General features: G+C 37.6%; 1 protein-coding gene across 1 annotated transcript in view; it reads right to left on the reverse strand.

Annotated features, from left to right (window-relative positions):
• slc1a1.S (solute carrier family 1 (neuronal/epithelial high affinity glutamate transporter, system Xag), member 1 S homeolog) overlaps window positions 1-25410 on the reverse strand; it is a 40655-nt gene that overhangs the window by 3859 nt on the left and 11386 nt on the right. The window contains exons 2-11 of the mRNA XM_041580128.1: window positions 15784-15924; window positions 14734-14826; window positions 14221-14335; window positions 8897-8939; window positions 7687-7797; window positions 6576-6760; window positions 5314-5421; window positions 4290-4412; window positions 3646-3840; window positions 1371-1505 (exon numbers count right to left, since the gene is read on the reverse strand). Of these exons, the coding sequence (XP_041436062.1) occupies window positions 1371-1505; window positions 3646-3840; window positions 4290-4412; window positions 5314-5421; window positions 6576-6760; window positions 7687-7797; window positions 8897-8939; window positions 14221-14335; window positions 14734-14826; window positions 15784-15924 (1249 nt within the window). The remainder of the gene's footprint in view (window positions 1-1370; window positions 1506-3645; window positions 3841-4289; window positions 4413-5313; window positions 5422-6575; window positions 6761-7686; window positions 7798-8896; window positions 8940-14220; window positions 14336-14733; window positions 14827-15783; window positions 15925-25410) is intronic.

Here is a 25410-nt window from a genome sequence, read left to right on the forward strand (position 1 = left end):
AATGTGAAAAATTTATTGCAATTGGTCAGTAACAGGCAACGTTTCGGGCCTTGTCTTGCCCTTTCTCAAGCCCATACAGAGATTGCAGCCTGTGTAAATACATATGTGTGATCGTTCTTCATACTAAATCTGACTGCAAATTTGTTTTAAAAATATTTTTATACTTTTTAATAAACGGTGTTGCACTATCCTGGATTTATATTTCTCTATGGGGACATGAGAAGCTGACAGGAGAAGGAGGGAGAGAGACCTGCTAAACACTACGGGCCATATATTACACCTACAGTTTGTAAGTAGGCAATTTAGCCAAACGATGGTGGAAAGATACTGGAGAAACTATGCATGTCACCAATAAGAATGAAGGTTTAAAGGGGAAATACACCTCCGAAAAAACGTAGACACTGCGTGGCGGTGTGATATTGAAACATATTGCACTATTTTGTGTTTCTGTTTCTTTCTCTGTTGCCGTAGGCACTGATATACATTTTTGTATACTGTTTTTTTGTACAGCTGAGAGACTGTGGAAAGATCGGCAAGAGAAAGCGATTTTAGAGGACTTTTTTGTTTTTCCTAAATATTTTCTGATATTTTTCTGTGCAGGCCAGTTGAGTTCTTCCAATCTCAGCAAACTGATTCTTTCTGGACCTATGTATATACATTTTACACTATTTTTTTGCCTAAACAAAAAAAGACTTTCCCCAATCGGTTGCCACAAAACACAAGCCACAGTGACAAGAATTACACTGTATGATGTCAGCAATGATAGCCATTACTAGAGTGTTTTGGAGAGTTTGTCACAATCCATTATATTGCACAGTAAAATAATTAACTTTAAATTGTCCCTTTATTTAGATGGAGAGTTATGATTTTTACTTATAATTATATTTGTTTTGACATTTTTATCTAAAAGACAAATGATTAGAAAGGGGGATGTTGTAACAAATGAATGTGGCTTTTTAGGGAATGCTATGAAAAATAATAGCTATTCTGTAGTCCTGCTTTTATTTGAAGCTTGTGTGTTCAGATGCCTTTAAAACTGTTTTCAAGCCTTTCCGTATCTGTCCTTATCAATAAGTGTATACTGTGGGTTGTAAAAGACACGTACAATAAATGGTATCATAAAAAGGCAGTAACTGTGGGCAACATAATATCTACAAGCCAGGGATGTTATAGGTGGCAATTAGCAGAATGCAGCACATATTTATCATTTACAAGTTCAATGTCTGTGTAACTTAATCAGCATTACCAAGAGCTAAATCCTTCTGGGCATTCCTCCATCAGAACACTCTGTGACAAGGCGCATATATGTTCAAGTACCACGAAGCACAGCACATAAATACATATATATATATATATATATGTATACTTACAGAAGCCAGTCAACTGCTATGATAAGTGTAACATCCTCAGCCGGCAGCCCCACAGCACTGAGAACAATCACCATGGTAACCAATCCGGCCTGCGGTACTCCTGCTGCTCCCACACTCGCTGCTGTAGCTGTTACACTGCCATCCACACACACAGAGAAAGGAATATCAGTACAGAAACCCCTTGAAATCTCAGGAATTAAAAATTAGGGCAGGAACGTTGCACCTGAAATCCTCAGTCTGTTGTTAAAACTACAGCTCCCGCTATAATGTGTCCTAGGGCTACTACAAGCTGACCATTGTTGCATTATGGCAACCTTATTGCTTATGAAATACACAAAGTTTAACTTTCCAGAATGTTTTTCATTGTTCGAGTTAAAAAAAAATTAGAAAGAGACTTAAAGGGGTATATTTATCAAAAAGTGAAGTTAGAGGTCGTCACAGTCCTCTAGAGTGAAATTCCGCCACTCTCCATTCATTTCTATGGGATTTTGAAAGGGGTATTTATCAAAGGATAAACTCATACTTTCAAGCATTGACAAATACTCTTTTAAAAATCGCATAGAAATGAATGGAGAGTGGCGGAATTTCACTCTAGAGGACTGTGGCGATGTCTAACTTCAGTTTTTTAAAAATATACCCCAAAAAATCTAATAAAACAATAGCTCTTAAGAAAGAGAACTTCCACTTTAATGTATTTTCAGCTCCATTACGTCTAACTGTTTAAATGAACCATGCTTTTTAAATGGACAAACCTAACCTTTGTAATACATGCGCTATGCAATTACTTTCTTTTAAAATTCTTTTTATTGAATTTTTTGATAAAATACATTGACTTGACAAAATAATATTCATATAATGTTTCCAAAAAAAAGAAAATTTCATATGACTAATGTTCAGAGATTTTTTCATGTGAACAATAAACAATAAACAAAACATACTATGCAATTACAATTGCTAGAAAGCAATAATGTGGCATATGGACATAATACAATCCAACCTGGAGACCAATAAATACATTTATTAAGTGCTAAATGCAGAGATTTACTGATGGGTCATAAATATGGGCCACATGACAGTCCCAGTATCATAAAATTGATTTATATTTAGGGAATAGCATATCTGCCCTGAAAGTCCAGTTGTGATGCAGTAAATACAGTAAAAGTGTGGGATCTTTAGGAAAGATTCACAGTGATGCAAGGATGCCACTTTTTAAGGGGAACTGTAATTAAAAAATATTTATTTTGCGGTCATTTAGCCCAATTTTAAATTTCCCAAAATAACATGTCAACATTCTGCAGCCTTTAAAATTATGCCTCTTTATAGGTCCCTGGTAAGGCCTCATCTGGAGTATGCAGTGCAGTTTTGGACTCCAGTCCTTAAGAGGGATATAAATGAGCTGGAGAGAGTGCAGAGACGTGCAACTAAATTGGTTAGAGGGACGGAAGACTTAAATTATGAGGGTAGACTGTCAAGGTTGGGGTTGTTTTCTCTGGAAAAAAGGCGCTTGCGAGGGGACATGATTACACTTTACAAGTACATTAGAGGACATTATAGACAAATGGCAGGGGACCTTTTTACCCATAAAGTGGATCACCGTACCAGAGGCCACCCCTTCAGACTAGAAGAAAAGAACTTTCATTTGAAGCAACGTAGGGGGTTCTTCACAGTCAGGCCACTGAGGTTGTGGAATGCACTGCCGGGTGATGTTGTGATGGCTGATTCAGTTAATGCCTTTAAGAATGGCTTGGATGATTTTTTGGACAGACATAATATTAAAGGCTATTGTGATACTAAACTCTATAGTTAATATAGGTATGGGTATATAGAATTTTAATTAAAAGTAGGGAGGGGTGTGTGTATGGATGCTGGGTTTTCATTTGGAGGGGTTGAACTTGATGGACTTTGTCTTTTTTCAACCCAATTTAACTATGTAACTATGTAACTATGTAACTATATCTAGGGGCTGATATATTAACATTTGACTACCCATAGAACAGAATGCAGAGACAGATAGCAGATTCTGATAAATGTTCTTGACTGTCTGATTCCCTGGCTCTGAGCATCAGATATTATCATGAACTCGGAACACTGTTTTGGTGTGTAGTGGTTATAGGAGGCAAATGCCCTGCTTACTGATCTGCTTGTCTCCCCCAAACAGCCTCCTCTTATTCACTTACATGGAAAATTAGACATTCATTACAATCTTTGCCTTAACATGACAAAAACTCAAGTTCTAAAGCCCCCCTTTCCAGTGCAAATGCAGGAATGACCTTACCTTATGGTCACTATCTGACCAACGTCAAGATTCATGTCATTAAGTTGTGCAATAAATACAGCGGCTACTGCCTCGTACAGGGCTGTTCCATCCATGTTAATTGTGGCTCCCACTGGTAAAACAAATCTGGTGATTCTTTTGTCTATGCGATTTTTCTCTTCTGCACAGCGGAATGTAACAGGCAAAGTAGCTGAACTGGAGCAAAAGAAAGCACAATATTTACAGACCACTGGGAAAGTTTTGGAAATAAAATATGAATATCAGAAAAAAAGAGCTTTGCTATTTGCACAAGTGACTGCAACATTTTCTGTGACGGGTTTTATTCTGTGTATGAATGTTGTTTTGTATTCTGTGAAACATACTAGCTGTAATAAATACAGCATAATTCCAACAAATGCAATATTAACTGGATTTATAGTGAACACAGATGGAGCACGGTTGTTTTGTTGACCCTTGAATGAGAACGAATGTATTCTGTAACTCTACATTGGCAGTGCCCAAGCGATGACTTTTTGTTTCAGCTCAGCATTAGTATGATTAATGTACTATGGTTTGCCACTTCAAGCAATACAATCAACTTCATCAGTCTATGGAATAAAGTTTGTGAAGGGATCCAGAGCTTAATAAATAAAGGTAAGATTTACCTTGATGATATCATGAGTGCAGTAAGTAGAGCCTGGGCCATGCCCATTGCAAAGTGGAAGGGGTTCTTTCTCACTATTATAAGGTAGATCAGTGGCAGAATGACAATGGAATGGATTGCAAGCCTGAAATAGAAGAACATACACACTATTATAAACACCATGTGGGAAATTACATTGGAAACTGCATAAGAAAGTTTTTTATATGTAGTTTTATAATTTTCTGAAGACACCATGGGGCAGATTTACTAAAGGGCTAATTGTCGTCAGCGACCGTTTCACACACATCGCACCACTTCGCCATGCACAAATTCGCTACCACTACGTTAATTCACTAATATGTGAAGTTGCGCCCTGGGTGCCAAACGCTGGCGGCATTTCAACAGTGTTACTTTGTCAGCGCAAGCATTTCATAGCGTTCATTTGTGCCTAGCAAAAATTCGCTAGTGATCTTGTGCTTAGGTCAATTTTCATACGGCGGGTAATTTAAAGTTGTATGGAGAAAAGGAAAAGTCGGCAGTATTTTTGGAACTATAATGCATTTTTCGGCACACAGGAAATTATGTAAGTGACAGAAGATTGAGGAAAATCTAGCTTCTTTTAGCACTTTGCTTGGTCTGAGGTGGCAAAGTCAACTCTGGCGAAAGAGGTAACGTTCAGTAAAATCCGCATTTTATCGAATTTGTGGAGTACCGCCTGTTCACCTGAGTGAAAATATGCCTGGCGATAGGGTCCGAAACTGCGCTAGCGATGGTCTGGGTCACTAGCGAATTGGCGATGTCCCTGCTGGTGGCAACGCTAGCGAATTGTTAGCCACTTCGCTCTTTAGTAAATCTGCCCTATGAAGGCAGCTATGTCAGCACAAACTACAGAGATTTGTACCTTTAGGAGTCCCTTTTTGCATTTGATTAACAAGTTACTAATGCTATTCTAATGGTTTGTTCCTCCTCGTGACAACAACATTAACTACTCCATTTAAGAATTAGTCTTCTCATTACAATAGTTATGACAACAAAATATCACATACCCGCTGAGAACTGTTGCCATATAAAGGCCAAGCTTCCGAAAGATTTCCCAGTCATTAACTTCAATAATCTTTCCAGCAATCAGAAATAATATTCCCACTGGCATGTACCTATAATATAGAATATATAGTGAATAAAGTACCCCCTCTTGTAAAATATAAAGATATTATAAGTTACCGAGGAGTTTCATGACCATATAAAAACACGAGGCCGAAGGCCGAGTGTTTTTATACAGGTCATGGAACTCCGAGGTAACTTATAATATCCTCATATTTTACAACTGGGGGCACTTTATTAATTATAATACACAAATTTTAGTGAGTCATGTGACAGAAATTACATCACTACTCACCGTTTATAACTGATGACATCACTACTCACCGTTTATAAGGATATAATTTACAAGATATTCATGGCTTTTGTGTATTATATATATATATATATTAACTTGTTTAGTCATGAAATTAAAAACACAACTGGATTAATTTACAAACTACCACAATGCAATCTAAAAAAGTCACTAGTTTATCAAAAAAGTGCTATTTTCATTTTTCACCATGTCTATGTTTACTGGGCCTTCTCCCTGCTATTGATGCAGGAGAACCATGTAGCTACTACAGTCTGCATCTATAGATACATTGCATTAATCCTAAAGAATCGTGTGCATGCGTTATTTTGTCACCAAGATATTCTGACGATGAAGATTACACTGAAGAGTAAGTGTGTCTAATTTGTGTGACAGTATATACACAAGTGAACATTTTTTAAACTTTGATTACAGTCACATATAGTGCACCGCCACCTCCCAGCTGCAATTAATTCGGCATTCTAGGATAAAAAGCTGCATTGTGGGTAAATAACATGGTGACTTGCACCCCAAATTACACTGTGCACACTCCACTTGCAGTTGTAAATGGTGTAACACCAGCCACTCTCTATTAATTATTCTTCTGGAGAGTACCAGTGTTGTACTTAAAGCCATCACAGATGTCCTTGCTCATCTGTCTGCTGCCTTAGTATTTAGTAAATTAAAGATTTGTCCATGTTGCTTAAGTGAAATATACAAGGTATTGTGACATAGTAAACAGTTATTTGTATAGTCTGCTTAGAACATTACTGACCCACATATAACATTGCCCTATACACCAAAATAGTACCAGCATTGAATTCATGTAGCAATGTTTAACACAAATACACCCACATTCTGCAGCTGAACTGCACAACAAGAATGCAAGATGCTTCTCTTTTCTTGTTTTCCACTTACCACATGATGATCTGAACTATCTGCATTGTAGCATCGTTTAAGGCATTGAAAAAATCCACCAACACTTGTCCCTTCTCTCCCATTTTCCCAATCACTATTCCAAAGACGAGGCAAAAGACGATGAGACCAAGTACATTCACTCCATCAGTGTACAGGCCGACTATTTTATATTCTTTTGATTTGTTCTGTGGATGGTTCAATGAAATATACAAATATGTTAAAGACTTGTTAAGAAGAGTGACTGAACAGGGATCTTAAGAGACAGTTTATAAGTTTATATTAAAGGAGAGCCCTTCAATTACAAAAATGTCTGACAATAAATTAGGACCAAATACATCCTTATGTTTAGGAAGGACAGTGATGGATTTGATTTTAAAGATCCATATAAATGTTAAAGAACATGATTATGAATTTCAAATGGGAACTTTACTTTTAAAAAAATGGATTAGTGTCCTGATACCCAGTTGACTGTAACTGGACAAATGTGCGGAAGTAAAAAAATTACTAAAGGTGTGATTAGAGAGACTTGGCCTTTGCATAACATGTGTAATTTAGTTCTACGTAGTCTTAAAAACAACACTGTAATAGTTATATAACTACAATAAATAACACTACACATGATACTTAGGATTACCTCCCTACTGTTAAAATTTTGGAAAACTTTGCTGTATTACTTGCTAGGTCTGGGGAACTGTGAGATGATAACACTACGGGGTTATTTACTAAACTCTGAATGCAAAAATCCAAAATTTGTGATTTTTTTTTTAATAAAATCTGAATTTTTTGGAATTTATTAAACCCCAAGGATTGAAAAGTCAGAATCAGAAAATCCGGCATCTCAGACCTGTCGAAGTTGGATATGAGTCAATGGGAAAAGTCCCAATAATTTTTTGATGTGAGCTGGGTTTCGTGCAAGACCCCTAAGTTTTCAGGCAAAAACCATAAGAAATTTGAGTTTTCGGTTATAAAATTCGAAAAAAAATCACGAAATTCAGATTTTTCCCCACAAAAAATGTAATAATAAATAAGCGTCAAAAAACCTGAGCGGATTTGATAAGAGTTTGAAGCAGTAAATGTTGAGATAAAATCGGACTTTGATAAATAACCCTACCTGTTGATCAGCCAATGGCAATAGAGCCAAATCTATTGTGTAGTTCCCCTCTACAGTACTGTTTTTGTCAGGCTCCTTTGATGGCTTCAGCTCTTCCCGCTTGGTCTTGTACTGCAAGAGAGTAATAGTTATATGCAATAGTTGTATATCTTCTAAAGTGTTAGCTAGCAAGTCTTGACAATTTATAGCCAGGTAAAAAGAAGAATATACTCCATTTATCATATACTCTATCCTAAGAAAACTACATAATATGTTTGCATGCAATGCTAGCATCTGAATGTTATAGAAGCTTAGGGGCTGATTCACTATGGGTCGAATATCGAGGGTTAATTAACCCTCGATATTCGACTAGGAATTGAAATCCTTTGACTTCGAATATCGAAGTCGAAGGATTTAGCGCAAATACTGCGATCGTACGATCGAAGGATTATTCCTTCGATCGAACGATTAAATCCTTCGAATCGAACGATTCGAAGGATTTTAATCCAACGATCGAAGGAATATCCTTCGATCAAAAAAAGTTAGGCAAGCCTATGGGGAACTTTCCTATAGGCTAACATTGACTTCGGTAGCTTTTAGCTGCCGAACTAGGGGGTCGAAGTTTTTTTTAAAGAGACAGCACTTCGACTATCGAATGGTCGAATAGTCGAACGATTTTTAGTTCGAAGTCGAAGGTCGAAGTAGCCCATTCGATGGTCGAAGTAGCCCAAAAAATACTTTGAAACTCGAAGTTTTTTTACTTCGAATCCTTCACTCGAATTTAGTGAATCAGCCCCTTAGACTGTGAAGCTGCTGGAGAATAGCTGAAGTTATTCTCCCTTGGCATGCCAATTGTAATTCTGAATTGGTGACACAAAGGGACATCACACATCACCATGCTTTGTAGTGTTGAAGGTGTGAAACTTTTATGTGTTTTTTCTCATGTGACTTCCACTGGAAACAATGTAAAATAAAGGCATCGAATCTGGTGTTCACATGGAGTAAAATGACACACACCTTCGCTATTTATTTTACACAGCTTTTACACCTTTTTTTTCTGCGAATTTCGTTTTACACAACATAATAAATATATATAAGTGTAGTCCCCTCTGCCCCACAGCAATGCAACAACTCCCAGCATCACCCCTGAGATGGATGAAGCAACAGTACCTGCATGTTAAATTACATGTTCCTATGAAAAGCCATCAACACAATGTAAAAAATGTCTTACCTGTTGGAAGCAGGCCTGGACCAAATTTTCTGGGAACATATTTCTAAGAAAAAAAGACAACCTTATCAAATATCTTTGTGCAATTCTGTTTCTCTGTATTCTTAAAAAAACTGTTCTTATTCTTTAGAATATATTACATTAATACCTACAATTTATCTTCTTAGGTGTCAAACAAAGGGGAATTAGATTTGAATGAACTATTGGTATGATGTTCAGGGTCGGACTGGGGTGTCCGAGGCCCACCAGGGTTGCTGTCCAGGGCCCCCCTCTGGACCACCGGCCCCCACTGCTGCAGAGCCCGCACCAACACTCCAATGAGCGTGTGCACCTCTGCACAGGTGCACACGTTTTATGCCGGTCGCGCCAGGAAGGAGAATGAAAATCCCCTGCGAGCATACGAGAACACCGCGCGTGGCTCAAGCATATCAGGATATCTTCGGGACTATTCCTATTGACTTATATACAACCTTGGCAGGTCTGAAATGCCGGATTTTCAGATTCTGACTTTATCCATCCTCAGGGTATGCAAAATCATGAAAAATTAGAGGTTTATAATAAAAAAAACGATTTTTTTCAAATTTTTGGCATTCGGATTTTAATAAATAACCCCCCTTAGATATAATTTACAGTGTGTCTTCTTTTTCTTTTTAAGGATTTTTAAAATGATTTACCATTCTGCCTCTAACTAACATGAAATGATAGATTTAAACCATTGCCTGGATGTTAGGTAAGGTGTGACCACAGCAACTAGGAGGCTGTTTAAATTTAAAACAGCTGCACAACAAAAATAAAAATCACAAAGAATAGAACATAAAGACCAATTGCAAACTGCCTTAGAATACTATATTCAATAGCATACTAAAAGTTAGTTTAGGACAATTAGGGCTCATTTACCAAATGGAAGGCAGGCTGCAAAGTGTCAAAAATGGGCACAATGTGCTGTTTTTATTTTTTTACTTTGTAACCTGCCTTCTGTTCCATTTCAGAGAACAGAGACCTGTGGCCACACACGACAAGTTAAAGCTGCAACAGAGCCCTGTACTCACTGCCTGCCCTATTGCTGTCCTGTGCCCATTGACAATGCAATTCGCAGACAAACTCCATGCAGAAATTCTCTATGCAGTTTTACTAGGGGTGTGTATTTGTACCCCTTAATGAGCTTGCATTTCTGTCTGTGGTCTTGACAAAAGAGCCCTAATTGTGTGCATATATCTGCTTGAGGCCAAATGTGAAGCATTCTTAAAGCAGAATGTTTATGTGTCCCCAGTATTGGTTTTGGAGAAACTGTAGGGCTATTAAACAAATTTATCACAGCATACAACAGACATTATCTATGAGCACAGAATAGTCATAGTTGTGTAACTAAGTGTGTACAATAATACTAGGATATTATTTATTTGATTTGTGCAACAGCAAGCACTAACCACAGTAATGCTCTGCTGGGAAGACGCTGGCACCAAGCCTATACAACAGGTAAACGGATACAGTGTATTTCTCTATGTCCATAACATTATGATTTGATTTTTGCTACGGGCACCTAGTCTGAACATAAATCTCTACAGCGAAAGTGTCAAAATGTTCTGTCTATTTACTATAATGGACAGTTCCAGCTTCAAGGATAAATCAATGCAAAGTTATGACGCAGTGATTTTTTTTCAAAAGTAAATGTAGTTTAAAGGGGAACTCCACCCAACAAGTGTTTTTTTTATCATTCTGTTGTTTTAAGGTGCTTGTCTCATGAAGCGTAACCCTGTACATAATCTGGAACTTCAAATTTTCCACATTAATGAATAAGCCTTTTTACAGCTCTCCTGTGAATAACTGAACAACCTTTCACATGCCATCTCATATCTCTTTTAGTTACTCCAAATGACAAGCTTACTGTTTTATTATGTTCCATTATCTGAATGTGATAAAACCTTATCAATAATCTCATGGCAGATATTGTAATCTGAGAGCCATTACTTCAATGTCAGACAGGTAATGTAGACAATGACAACAAGGAAATGAATACTAAAAAGCATGAAACATTTACTGCAATAGTATGATGCAGTTTTCTGCCTCCATACAACTAAAACAAATTGTTATGTATATACTGATCTCCCGTAATGTAAGCGCTTGCTTTAGTCTAACAACAGCAGCAGAGAGCCATCAGCCTTAAACTTGCCACACTCAGAGTTTTGTGCTATCCCTACAATTGAAAGTACAAAGCACTGTTATAAATCCATGGATGGATATCAGTTCAGGCACAGAGAAGGTTCTAAGGGGCAGATGTAAGAAGGGTCGAATATCGAGGGTTAATTAACCCTCGATATTCGACTAGGAACTAAAATCGTTCGACTTCGAATATCGAAGTCGAACGATTTAGCGCAAATCCTGCGATCGAACGATCAAAGGATTATTCGTTTGATCGAACGATTAAATCCAATAAAGGCTTTTATTGGATTTAATCCAACGATCGAAGGAATATCCTTCGATCAAAAAATCACAGGCAAGCCTATGGGGACCTTCCCCATAGGCTAACATTGACTTCGGTAGCTTTTAGCTGCCGAAGTAGGGGGTCGAAGTTTTTCTTAAAGAGACAGTACTTCGACTATCGAATGGTCGAATAGTCGAACGATGTTTAGTTCGAATCGTTCGATTCGAAGTCGAAGTAGTAGTCGAAGGTCGAAGTAGCCCATTCGATGGTCGAAGTAGCCCAAAAAACACTTTGAAATTCGAAGTTTTTTTAATTCGAATCCTTCACTCGAGCTTTGTAAATCTGCCCCTAAGTGTGCCAGCTGGAACCAGGGGCACCCATGTTCCAGTTGGCCCCTCTTCCCCACTTGTTTGCTTGAGTCAGCTGAAATTCCCCAATATGAAAGCAGTATTAGGTGGTCCATCCTCCACCATTGATCCAGAAAAAAGTTTTTCGTACAGCACCGATAGATTAAAATGCCTTTATTGGTACATTACATGGCAAACAGCCTGGTCCCTCTTCCCCACCCCACACTTAAAACTGCACTCTTGGCACTAGCAGAGCCTAATTCCCACTTTAAAAATGGTGGCTTTTTGCCTTTCAATGATAATTGGCCGCTCGTTGCCACCTGAAGCAAGGTCCTCATCTTGCCTTATGGCAGGATATATTTTTTTAACACCACCTTGGAAGCTGTTCAGTCCTTAGGCTCCTTGACACCATCAACCTTCCTCCAGAAAGTAAAATCCAAAAAGAAACCTCTGCTGACAGCTGTAGTTACCTAAATAGGCATGCAAGAAGTTGCAGGAAAATACACCCTTATAAAAGCAAGTAAACATTTTAACAGGAAGGTTATTTTACAGATTTTTAACTTTTTCTGTATAACCTGTTCAAAGTTCATGAATCACTAATTATCTGTAACATCTTTCTGGTTTGGGTTATGCCTCCTTCACATAATAAAAGCTTCCAGGACAAGGGCAAAGTCTTGAGCTGTATTAAAAGGGGCATAGATTTGCGGGAGAAGGGGTTATTCTTCCACTGTACAGAGCACTGGTAAGGCCCCATCAAGAATATGCCGTACAGTTCTCTATTGAATTAGCGAGGGTACAGAGAAGGGCAACTAAGCTGGTAAAAGGTATGGAAAATCTTAGCTATGAGGAAAGACTGGCCAAATTGGGGATGTTCACGCTGGAGAAGAGATGTTTAAGGGGTGATATGATAACTATGTATAAATATATAAGGGGATCATATAATAATCTCTCTAATGTTTTATTTACCAGTAGGTCTTTCCAGCTGACACGAGGTCACCCATTCCGATTAGAAGAAAAGAGGTTCCGCCTAAATATTCTGAAGGTTTTTTTTTACAGTGAGAGCTGTGAAGATGTGGAATTCTCTCCCTGAATCAGTTGTTCAGGCTGATAATTAGTTACTTTAAGAAGGGGTTGGATGGCTTTTTAGCAAGTGAGGGAATACAGGGTTATGGGAGATAGCTCATAGTACAAGTTGATCCAGGGACTAGTCCGATTGCTATCTTGGAGTCAAAAAGACATTTTTCCCACTCTGAGGCAAATTGGAGAGGCTTCAAACAGGGTTTTTTTTGCCTTCCTCTGGATCAACTAGCAGTAAGGACGGTTATATATATATATATAGACTTAAAAGGTTGGACTATATGGACTGTATCTCTTTTCAAGCTAACTTACTATGTTACATGAAAAAAAAATCATTTTGTTGTGTTTAAGTTGCAGTTGCAAATGGTCACATGGTTAAAAAGGGTAATGTATAAACAGATGCAAAGTTTACTGTAGTCTACATAACCTGCAGGCAAAAGTTTCTGTTCTTCTATTCAGAGCAAATATCTGGCTTGCTGCAATGGTTTTTAAACCTGCCTATTTTATAAATAACTGCAATTGCTTTGTTTAGAATGAATCACTAGAATGTTTAAAGGGCATTTAAAGGTAACAAAAATAAAATCCTATTTCTACTTTCTTTAATGAGAAAGACACCTATCTCCTATACACTTTTACTGCTGGATAGGAATTGTCAGACAGTCCTTAACTGCTCTGCAGGGAAACAATCATACTTATGAACAACAGGGGGATTCCCCCTCTTACTTCCCAGCCATGCAGAACTGAAGCAGCTTTGTTTGTTTCCCTGTAGAGCAGTCAGCGACTGTATAGAGATTTGTATTGGATTTTATTTTGCAGGGACAAAGATCATGGTGCCATTTTAACAGATAAAACTGGGATTCTATTCGGAGGATTATTTTGCTGCATCCACTGGTTCTGTAGAATTGGAGAAAGTTTGTATTACACAATAGAAAACTATAAACTCCACAATAGATTACAAGACAACACAGGACCCAGTGCAGTCTGCCTATTCTGATTATTAATCAGTCTTGCTGAACTGGCTTCTGGCAGATTTTATTTGACTTGTGCTGATTTGATAATTTGTGGCAATCCCTAAGCAGCCCAGACCACACTGAGCATGTACACTGTCTTGGTCTTGCAAAGATGTTGCAAACAAAGTTACCAGATAGTGACCCCCTGTGGCCAACTTTGAAAGCATAAATCATTTGTTTGATTAGGCTTGTGATGCAGTAAGCTCATGTTTTTGTTTATACAACATACAACATTTCTAGCCTTATTCTATTTTAGACTTTCCTTTAAAAAGAAAGCTACGAAAAAAAGTTCACTATTCAAAAGCCAACCTGAACTAAGTGCAATAGAAACAACAACTAAATTTGTGTAAAATACAGATGAGTGCTAGATGAAATGACGTTCATAATCCAATGTGTTTTCCATTGTCAATACATAATGCATCATACAACACATTTGCAATTAAATATCAGGAAACATTCAGGGCACGATACCTTAGCAAGTCCAACATTGCATCCACTGTAGTAACTTCTGGTGTGCTGCCTGTCCTGTCAATTTCATCAGCACTCTGGGACACGCCGGGCTTGATACTCACCACCAATACAATGCCTGTATATAACATGAATAATTGGGAAATATATAACTAAAGTGATTTGCACAGATGTGCCATCTCATGTAAATAAACGCACAACTCATAACCTGTCAAAATATGTCTGGAGAAAACTATTCAACAGATCCTAATTTTAGGGACTAAAGACAACAATTATGCAAACTGAAATGAACAATTTCAGGTCTACATATTAGAAGAAACACATACTGCTTGCATTGGTTAAGGCATTTTCATATATTTTAATAGATTACCACCATTTAGTAGTGACAGATACAAAGTGCTGATCTTCCTACTCTCCCATCTCACATCTTCATTTCTCAAGCCTACCAGCCTCCTCTCCAAACCCACTTAGCTGTACATATCTGTGCAATTCAATGATGTTTTTATTACCCCATACCTAAAATAACAGCTATAACAGTGGTGCAAAAATAATACACAACAGCTCGCAGGCCAATTTTTCCTGAAACACTGGAGTCCAAGGCAGCAACACCTAAGTATAAAAAGAGAAAAGAAAATATCTCAGCTAAAAAGTGTGGTAGGATAGCCACAGCAAAATGTCTTCACATATTTCATAACGCTATCAAATAAAAGCATTGGGGATAATTAAAATTGTAATTAATGCCATATATCTTGCCATCCCATAGCAGCAATCACAATATTGTATTTCCTTTATTTCTTTCTAATACCTTTTGCTACATTGTAATTAGTGATGCACCAAATTCAGGATTTGTTCCTAGCTGGTTTCAGCCAATTCTATCATGAAGGATTCAACTGAATAACAAAATAGTGGATTTGGTGCAATCCTTAATTCTAATAACCAGCTACACCAACAAATTCACCAAGGTATCAGTGAAGCTTGTTTAGGAATAATTCTTCCCAAACAGCCTCTAAGGGGAAGTGCCTAAATACCACAATCCCCTTATACGTGGGTACAATATCACTTTGATGAAACAAATATAAAATTTTCTTGTAAAAATAAGAGATCAAGTGCAAAAATGCAAAGAATACATTAGCCTTAGGCCTGTTAGCTGACTTATCAGATTTGAAGTAACCTCCCTTTTTTGTTAACAAAAGCATTGGATTTAAAGTTCTCCAAATTCTTCCTTGGACACACTAGCATGTACATCATATGACTGAGTTTACCAGCTCCATGGTCATAAGATAAGATACTGATTGATTGCCAATAAATGATATCCCCATCCTAGTGCATAATGGCACAATAAGCACTGGTAAATGATCATTGAAAATTATTAAGTAGATGCTCTTAAATGTTGCCAGTTACACTCACTGTATTATAAACTAACACAACCTATTCATATTAGAGTTGTATACCATCCATTTAATTGTATAACACCTATGGAAGAAATGGACCCACTACAGATAACCAGTTCTGCTTACCAAGGTGGTCTATATAAAAACCAATGAATAAAATGGAAAGGGCGTATACCTGTAATCATACTTGACACAATTAATGGCAAAATGATGAGTTTCAACATTCTCATCAGAATCTCTCCAGGAAAAGCAAAATAGATCTTGTCCAGATTAGAAAGCTTGCCATATTCCCGAACCAACACTCCAAGCCCAATACCTGAAACAAAGGAGAAGAGCACAGATTACTAAAAAAAAAACGTCATGGATAAAAATGTTAATATTGTACCCGACTGTGTTTCTGGAAAGATAAAACATTCAGACTGAATAGGGCAGGTACATATAGGTTGTGTATATGACTTTATTAGAGATGATGCAAATTCTTGAAGTGGCCACTTATTACAAATTCCAAGGAAGCAAAATAAAGACAAAAGGGATCCTCTAATGCCCTAGACATGAGCCCACCCTAAAACAAATGTGGCATGGCCCTCAAATGGTTGAAAAAAAATTTTGACACAAACATTTTTAATAGTTAGAACTTTTGAAGGCAATCCCACAGCGTTATTTTTAGAACTTTTATGAGTTTCCGACATAAAGGATATGATGTCACTGACATAAGATGGAGGAGGATGTAGCTTCATCTTATCAGTTCGAAAGAGGTAACGTTCTATAAAATTTGCACTTTAGTGAATTTGTAGAGTGGCGATAGGGAGCGAAACTGCAATAGCGACAGTCTCTTTCACTAGCAAATTGTCGTCTACGCCTCTAGTAAATTGCCGATGTCCCTGCAGATGGGATTTCTGGCGAATTTTCACTATAGACAGCCATTTCGCCCTTTAGTAAATCTGCCCCCATATATATATATACAGATGAAGCCACTTGGATTTGTGAGTTAAATGCATCATGACTCAGGGTTAATTGAAGAAACTGTGTTATCTAAAGTCATCTTAATGCATTTAACCTATTCATTAGCATACCAAAGCACCATTGTTCACAATGGTGAATGCTTTAATTAGATGGGATGTTGTGACGCAGTTTTCTGTTAAATGAGATAAATGGGATATCTGTGTTTAGTTATTCTGTGTCAAACAGACAAACCAAAGTGGCTGCATCTGTATATACTGTATATATATCTATATATATAGCATATATATATATATCTATATATATGTATATATATATATATATATATATATCTATATATATGTGTATATATATATATATATATATATATATATATATATATATATATATATATATATATATATATATATATATATATATATGGGAAAGTTGTGCTCAACACTAGTTTTTAAAAACCATTAGGCGGGGGTGCAGCGAGGCTGTGACCACAAAATACATATAGACAATTACAAGAGTCCTCAGCACTTAACCCATTATCATATCTGGCCAGTCCTATGCTCAATTTTCATCTGATTCATTAAGAATTCTATAGTTTCATTATACATTTTATAAAAGGGACGAATACGTTTTACCTGCAATTTACTAGCTGCTTTCAAAGTAAAACTCCCAAACTTGGCTGCCCAAGAATTCTTAATGAATCAGATGAAAATTGAGCATAGGACTGGCCAGATATGGGATGACTTTGACGTAGTTGGCCAGCTTAAATATATTGCAATATATGGACAAACAATCGCTGTTTTGTTTAAAGGGTAAGGCATTTTTCAGTAGCAGTATGCACAAAATGTCTCTGTCTTAAATATATTGATAATGGGTTGAGTGCTGAGGACTCTTGTAATTATCTATATATATATATATATATATATATATATATATATATATATATATATATATATATATATATATATATATATATATATATATAGACCATTTGTTGTACAAAAAACCGCACTACCAGGTCTTTTCAAGGTGCAAAAAAGAAAAATATTTATTTCGACGTTTCGGCTTCTATACTGAAGCCTTTCTCAAGAGGTGTACACCTCTTGAGAAAGGCTTCAGTATAGAAGCCGAAACGTCGAAATAAATATTTTTCTTTTTTGCACCTTGAAAAGACCTGGTAGTGCGGTTTTTTGTACAACAAATGGTCTACATAATTTTTTGAATACTGCACCCAGGCGATTGCCATTATTTAGATGAGTGCTCCAGTTTTGTGTGTGTATATATATATATATATATATATATATATATATATATATATATAAATCCAAATGTTGCGACACGCACTCCGATTATTAACGATGATTTTTATTTATACATCATAAGAAAAGGCATCAACGTTTCGGTCCACGGTCTAGGACCATTATCAAGATGCATATACTCGTATTACAAACACAAAACAAAGACAACATTTATAAAAATTTAAAATTCCCGCCCTCATGGTGACATCACACTTCCTTTTAGACAAATTTAACCCTTTGGATGTATAGGGTAAATGGATAGGAGGAAAATGGTTTAAAGAAACCACTAGAGCACATAAATAAGTTACTTAAGAAATATATTTTATCGTTTTGGAAGAAAACAGCTATAGGAGCAGTATTCATTTAGACCCTTTGGAGATATTGTATCCAATGTTTTTATCCAATATGTTTCGCGCTGGAGTAAAAGTCGAGAGCGATCCCCTCCACGTTTAGGTAAGGGGACATGATCAATGGCTGTGAATTTGAAAGTCGGCAGTCGATGCCCAACCTCCAAAAAGTGCTTTGCCACCGGTTTAGTGGTGGTTTGATCGCGAAACGCCACTTTGATCGCCGACCTATGGGCATCCATACGGAGCCGTAGCATTTGGTCTGTTTTGCCAACATATGACAGTCCACATGGACATGTGATCAGATATATCACATGTGTGGTAGTGCATGTAATGTGGTGACGTATCTGGTATCTGTGTCCAGTATGAGGGTGCACGAAGCTAGTTGCTGGTGACATGGATCTGCAAGATAGACATGTGGGGCACTTGAAACATCCTGGTTTTTGTGTAGATAACCACATAGCAGTGGTCTGTTTAGTACTATAGCAGTGTACTGGGTCGTTTAGAACTAATAGATCCCGGAGGTTTCGACCCCGTCTAAAACCCAACATAGGCGGCTTGGGACAGAGGCGTCCCAGTGATTCATCAGCTGTAATAATTTTCCAGTTACTTTTGACTGCATGCTTAATGGGAAATGAAAAGTTATTAAAACATGTGGAAAAAATCAATGAGCTTTTTTTATCAGTCATGTCTATATGTGATTCCGACAACTTAAACCTAGCTCTTCGAAGTGCATTATCCAATGTCTTGTTGTCATAACCACGTTCTCTGAAGCGCTCCCTCATTTGTGTCAATTGTAATTCACATGTGACAGGATTCGAGTTATTCCTTAATACTCTACAAAATTGAGACACTGGTAAGGAGCGCTTCAGAGATGGTACATGACAACTTGTAGCATGAAGGAGGGTGTTGCGGTCTGTGGATTTGCGGAAAAGAGAATATTCAATTGTGTCCCCCAAAAGATTTAAATGCAAATCCAAAAATTGTAATTGGCTTCCACAATTGGCTGTGAATTTAATATGTTGCGAGGTTATGTTTATTTCATTAACCATTTGATCAAAACTACACTTGTCACCCTTCCAAATTAGTATGATGTCATCGATGAACCGTTTGTACATCATAATATTCTCACCGTATTTAGATAATATATGTTGTTTCTCAAATTGGTACATGAATAAATTAGCGTATGAGGGCGCCATCGGCGCCCCCATTGCGGTCCCCGATATCTGTTGGTAATAGTCGGTTTCAAATCGGAAGTAATTAAAAGTCAAACACATTTGTAGTAATTCTATTACAAAGTGAATCGGTGGGCCGATGTAATTAACATGATCAATGAGTGACTTTTCGATAGCCATCAAACCCAGGTTATGTGGGATGCTGGTGTAAAGACTCACTACGTCTATTGTGGCTAAGACAAAGGAGGTGGTATAGTCCTGCTTAACTATAAAGATTACCAAATGGAAGTATTGGGACAATTGGCTGATACAACTATATACAAGAAACTTTCGGGCGATCCTGTTTGGACGTTTAAGGCTAAAATTGACTCATTGTTAAATATGGCACTAATTAATGGGTGGATTACTAAATCTTTATGTGATTACCTTACCCAAGACCACCCAATATGTCCGGTCTTGTACTCTCTACCCAAGGTTCACAAGAGTCTTATTGCACCACCAGGGCGACCGATAGTTTCGGCCAGGGATGGTTTACTGCACCCCTTGGGTATTTACTTGGATAATTTGCTGCAACCCATTGTTCAATCTACCACATCATATTTACGTGATACCCCACACTTCATTCGGATTTTATCTGATGTACATCTGACCAATGATGTCCCAAAAGTCTTAGCCACAATAGACGTAGTGAGTCTTTACACCAGCATCCCACATAACCTGGGTTTGATGGCTATCGAAAAGTCACTCATTGATCATGTTAATTACATCGGCCCACCGATTCACTTTGTAATAGAATTACTACAAATGTGTTTGACTTTTAATTACTTCCGATTTGAAACCGACTATTACCAACAGATATCGGGGACCGCAATGGGGGCGCCGATGGCGCCCTCATACGCTAATTTATTCATGTACCAATTTGAGAAACAACATATATTATCTAAATACGGTGAGAATATTATGATGTACAAACGGTTCATCGATGACATCATACTAATTTGGAAGGGTGACAAGTGTAGTTTTGATCAAATGGTTAATGAAATAAACATAACCTCGCAACATATTAAATTCACAGCCAATTGTGGAAGCCAATTACAATTTTTGGATTTGCATTTAAATCTTTTGGGGGACACAATTGAATATTCTCTTTTCCGCAAATCCACAGACCGCAACACCCTCCTTCATGCTACAAGTTGTCATGTACCATCTCTGAAGCGCTCCTTACCAGTGTCTCAATTTTGTAGAGTATTAAGGAATAACTCGAATCCTGTCACATGTGAATTACAATTGACACAAATGAGGGAGCGCTTCAGAGAACGTGGTTATGACAACAAGACATTGGATAATGCACTTCGAAGAGCTAGGTTTAAGTTGTCGGAATCACATATAGACATGACTGATAAAAAAAGCTCATTGATTTTGTCCACATGTTTTAATAACTTTTCATTTCCCATTAAGCATGCAGTCAAAAGTAACTGGAAAATTATTACAGCTGATGAATCACTGGGACGCCTCTGTCCCAAGCCGCCTATGTTGGGTTTTAGACGGGGTCGAAACCTCCGGGATCTATTAGTTCTAAACGACCCAGTACACTGCTATAGTACTAAACAGACCACTGCTATGTGGTTATCTACACAAAAACCAGGATGTTTCAAGTGCCCCACATGTCTATCTTGCAGATCCATGTCACCAGCAACTAGCTTCGTGCACCCTCATACTGGACACAGATACCAGATACGTCACCACATTACATGCACTACCACACATGTGATATATCTGATCACATGTCCATGTGGACTGTCATATGTTGGCAAAACAGACCAAATGCTACGGCTCCGTATGGATGCCCATAGGTCGGCGATCAAAGTGGCGTTTCGCGATCAAACCACCACTAAACCGGTGGCAAAGCACTTTTTGGAGGTTGGGCATCGACTGCCGACTTTCAAATTCACAGCCATTGATCATGTCCCCTTACCTAAACGTGGAGGGGATCGCTCTCGACTTTTACTCCAGCGCGAAACATATTGGATAAAAACATTGGATACAATATCTCCAAAGGGTCTAAATGAATACTGCTCCTATAGCTGTTTTCTTCCAAAACGATAAAATATATTTCTTAAGTAACTTATTTATGTGCTCTAGTGGTTTCTTTAAACCATTTTCCTCCTATCCATTTACCCTATACATCCAAAGGGTTAAATTTGTCTAAAAGGAAGTGTGATGTCACCATGAGGGCGGGAATTTTAAATTTTTATAAATGTTGTCTTTGTTTTGTGTTTGTAATACGAGTATATGCATCTTGATAATGGTCCTAGACCGTGGACCGAAACGTTGATGCCTTTTCTTATGATGTATAAATAAAAATCATCGTTAATAATCGGAGTGCGTGTCGCAACATTTGGATTTAGATTACCTCAACATTGACACGGCACCCGGCAATTGCTTTAACCAGATGAGCGAGTGCGGACGCCAGGGACAGAGTATATATATATATATATATATATATATATATATATATATATATATGTAGAGTAGGGGAACCGGCACCCACGAAATGGAGGTCTAGCGTGCCTGGGTGCAGTCCAAGATCAGTAACATCGAATAGGCAAAGTAGAGATCGCACTCGCAGGACTTAGTATCCGCAGTCCAGTCAGTATCCGCACTCCAAGGCAAACACTGTTGTGGCATGTATAGCCGGGGTGCATGGTTAGGGTATATATGACATGGTATTCAAGAGAACCGGCACTCCCATATAAAAAGTCTCATTTATTTCTGTAGCACCAATGTCCAACGTTTCGGTATATATATATATATATATATATATATATATATATATATATATATATATATATATATATATATAATTTTCTTTAACTCCTACTAAAATTATCTTGCTCATTTTTCTATGCTAAGCATATGCCACTGGAGCATTCTTCATCTTTGTATACTATCTAAATAAGTGATGCATATATCAAGGGGGCACAGTACTATGAACAGGCAGAAGATGCACAACCATTTAGGACAAGGGGAAGTGCCGTTTTAGATTTTTTGTCTTTTGCAGTAAGCAGAGCATCATTCTTTTTGAGAGGCTCATCATTAAACCAGTTCCGTGTCTGTCCTTTCCCAGCCTGTCTCAGCTGTTTCTAGCTCTTTATTGACAGAGGGTAATGGTGTGGTTAGACTGTGGGGGGCACAGATTGCCACAATTGACTTGGGTGCCAAAGCTCCTTGGTTTGGCTCTGATTTACAGGGCACAAGTTCACAGAGATAATATCAATTTGGCCTTGGTAACTATACTGTTTATTGCTCATTTATCATGAGCAATTTATCATGTCAGGCAGATAATACTTTTATAGATTCATCACAGATAAAACTGACAACAGATGTTCAAAAGAGAATAATAAAGTTAATCAAAGTGGTTTTCTTGTCTGGTTTATTTACATTACTGTAATAGTAGTGTAACTGTAGTACTATAATATACAAATGGAGCTTTTTTTCACGTTATATGCACACCAATGATTTTAATGTCACACCAGTGATTTTAATGTAAAATGTTGCGATCGTGATCTATATTACTGAAGTGACATGGTAGAACATAGTGAGCTATATGAGCCAAATGGACAATTAGAGAATGAATGTAGTTATGTTTATGATAGGGACCTTAGATTTTAAGCTCCACTCGGGCAGGGACAGATGTGAATGGTGATGTGCTGACCATGGAAGTAGGACTACTGAGCCGTGACAAATGATGCCGATTACTGGGAGGGAACAGAATGGATGACAATGTGTGCGTATGGTGCATAGGTACAGATGTTCTGATAACTGACATAGAGATCTGACACAGTTACAGTAGGATAATCAAATCCCCCCTATGATAAAAAATATATTTACTGAAAGATTTAAATATACACAGGAATGGAACCCGTTATCCAGAAAGCTCCAAATTACAGAATGGTCATCTCCCATAGACTCCATTTTATCCAAATAATCCAAACTTTCCAAACTTTTTCTCTGTAATAACAAAACTATATCTTGTACTTGATCCCAACTAAGATATAATTAGTCCTTATTGGAAGCAAAACCAGCCTATTGGGTTTAATTAATGTTTAAGTGCTTTTCTAGTAGATTTAAAGTATGAAGATCCAAATTACAGAAAGATCAGTTATCCGTAAAACCAAAGGGCCTCAGCATTATGGATAACAGGTCCTATACCTGTATTTATAAATAATTTGAGCATATTCAAAAATATGTAGTGTGTTTAAGATGGGTCCTTTCATGTTGTTCTCTGTCCAGATTGTTGTATTTGATGTTTCTGCTAAACCTTATATTGCAATATATACAATAACATTGTACGAACGTCTCAAGTGTCCTGGGATGATTCATGGCAAGGTCCAAAAGAGATCAGATAAAGAGAAGATAAGTAAAGCACTTAGGCTCACAGCTGGGGAATAGAGTACATTTAACTCAATTTACATTGCACACTATACATACTGTATGTTTCATACTGTAGTCTCTGCTGGCATCACTTTTCTTTTAAGTGATTTGTATTAATTAATAAATAAGTTTTAATCAAACTGTACACTTCCTACTATGAAAAGCAGAGGGCCTCAGATAAGGTCATCAGTCAAACCAAGAATTGCATTGGAGCCCACTTCTTTGTAGCAATTTTTTATGGACAATAAAAATGATCACTTTGACTATATATTTGCCTATTTGACCCTCAGGTCATTCAACCTGAAAGAAAACTGCTCATGCTGTCAGGCTTGGGAGAGAAGTCAAAGGCAATGTTAATGCAATTAGTATACTTTTTAAATCATCTTTAAATGTAACAGTTTATCGCAAGGCATTATGTTACTTCATACGCCAACATGAAACTTCTGTCTTTCTTTTGTCTTATTATTGACTGACCTTCTCTCCTATTGCACATAAACTCAGCAATTAATAGGATCAATTGCAATAAAATATTCAGTGCCTACATTAAATGCACATAAACTCTAATATTTTCTTACTGAATTACTGTAGTAATTTCTTAGTGCAATGCAGAGTAATGGCTGAGGTAAATATAATTTAGCTGTCTCTCTTAAATGGCACAGACACGCAGGGCCGGATTTACATAGTGGGCACCCCCGTCCCCTCCCTTTCATTGGCTCATCACCGGGATCAGAGCAATGGGGATTGGCACATCTGCTGCTCATCCTCAGTGTTTCTGACCAATGTGGGGGTGGTTCGGCAGCATGCCGCCCCCTAAAATCCTGCCGCCCTAGGCCCAGGCCTTGGTGGCCTCTCCACAAATACAGGCCTGCAGACAAGAATCAATGAAACTGGCAGAGCACTGCTCAGGGACCTGTGATGCAGGTCCGGACTGAGAATTAAAATAGGCCCTGGCAATTCAGGTACACAGAGGCCCAATCAGCCCACACAGAGGCCCAATCAGCCCCCACCAGCCCACTAAATACTGACTTTCTATGGCACCTTATAGTAGCTCCTTTGGCATTTGCCAGAACCCACAGATTGCCAGTCCAGCCTGCTGTGATGGCAAAGGTTTGTACCTGATCTTCCAAGCTCCCTGACTAACTCTACGCCCAAACACATGGGACCAAAAACATGCAATCTACATGCTGAGTTTGTGAGCTGAATTATAGAATCGGCAGTGGTTTTGCCAGTGTGCAAACATTTTTTAGAACCTAGGTAAAGACAGTCCATGAACTAAGCACCCTGGGGTAACCCTTAGTTTGTCTTTTACAAATTTTGGTGGTTTTGGAAATTTCAATAGTTCTTCAATATTGTGAGTGTGACCAATTATAAACCTCTGTAGAAGCATATTAAATTCCTTGAATTAATAATTATACATTCACCTATCCATGTTTCCATTAGTCAACTGCAAAGGAAACTGGTCAAAATAATATATGCCTCTTTAAACTGCCTGAAGGCTCATTTTTGATTATTGGGAGGAAGCTTGCATTGACATTTGTTAACGGGTTTGATCCAATTAATTTATTTACATGAAATGAGGAACAGAACTAAT

This window comes from Xenopus laevis, chromosome 1S (assembly GCF_017654675.1).
Source record: "Xenopus laevis strain J_2021 chromosome 1S, Xenopus_laevis_v10.1, whole genome shotgun sequence".
NCBI classification, from domain to species: Eukaryota; Metazoa; Chordata; class Amphibia; order Anura; family Pipidae; genus Xenopus; species Xenopus laevis.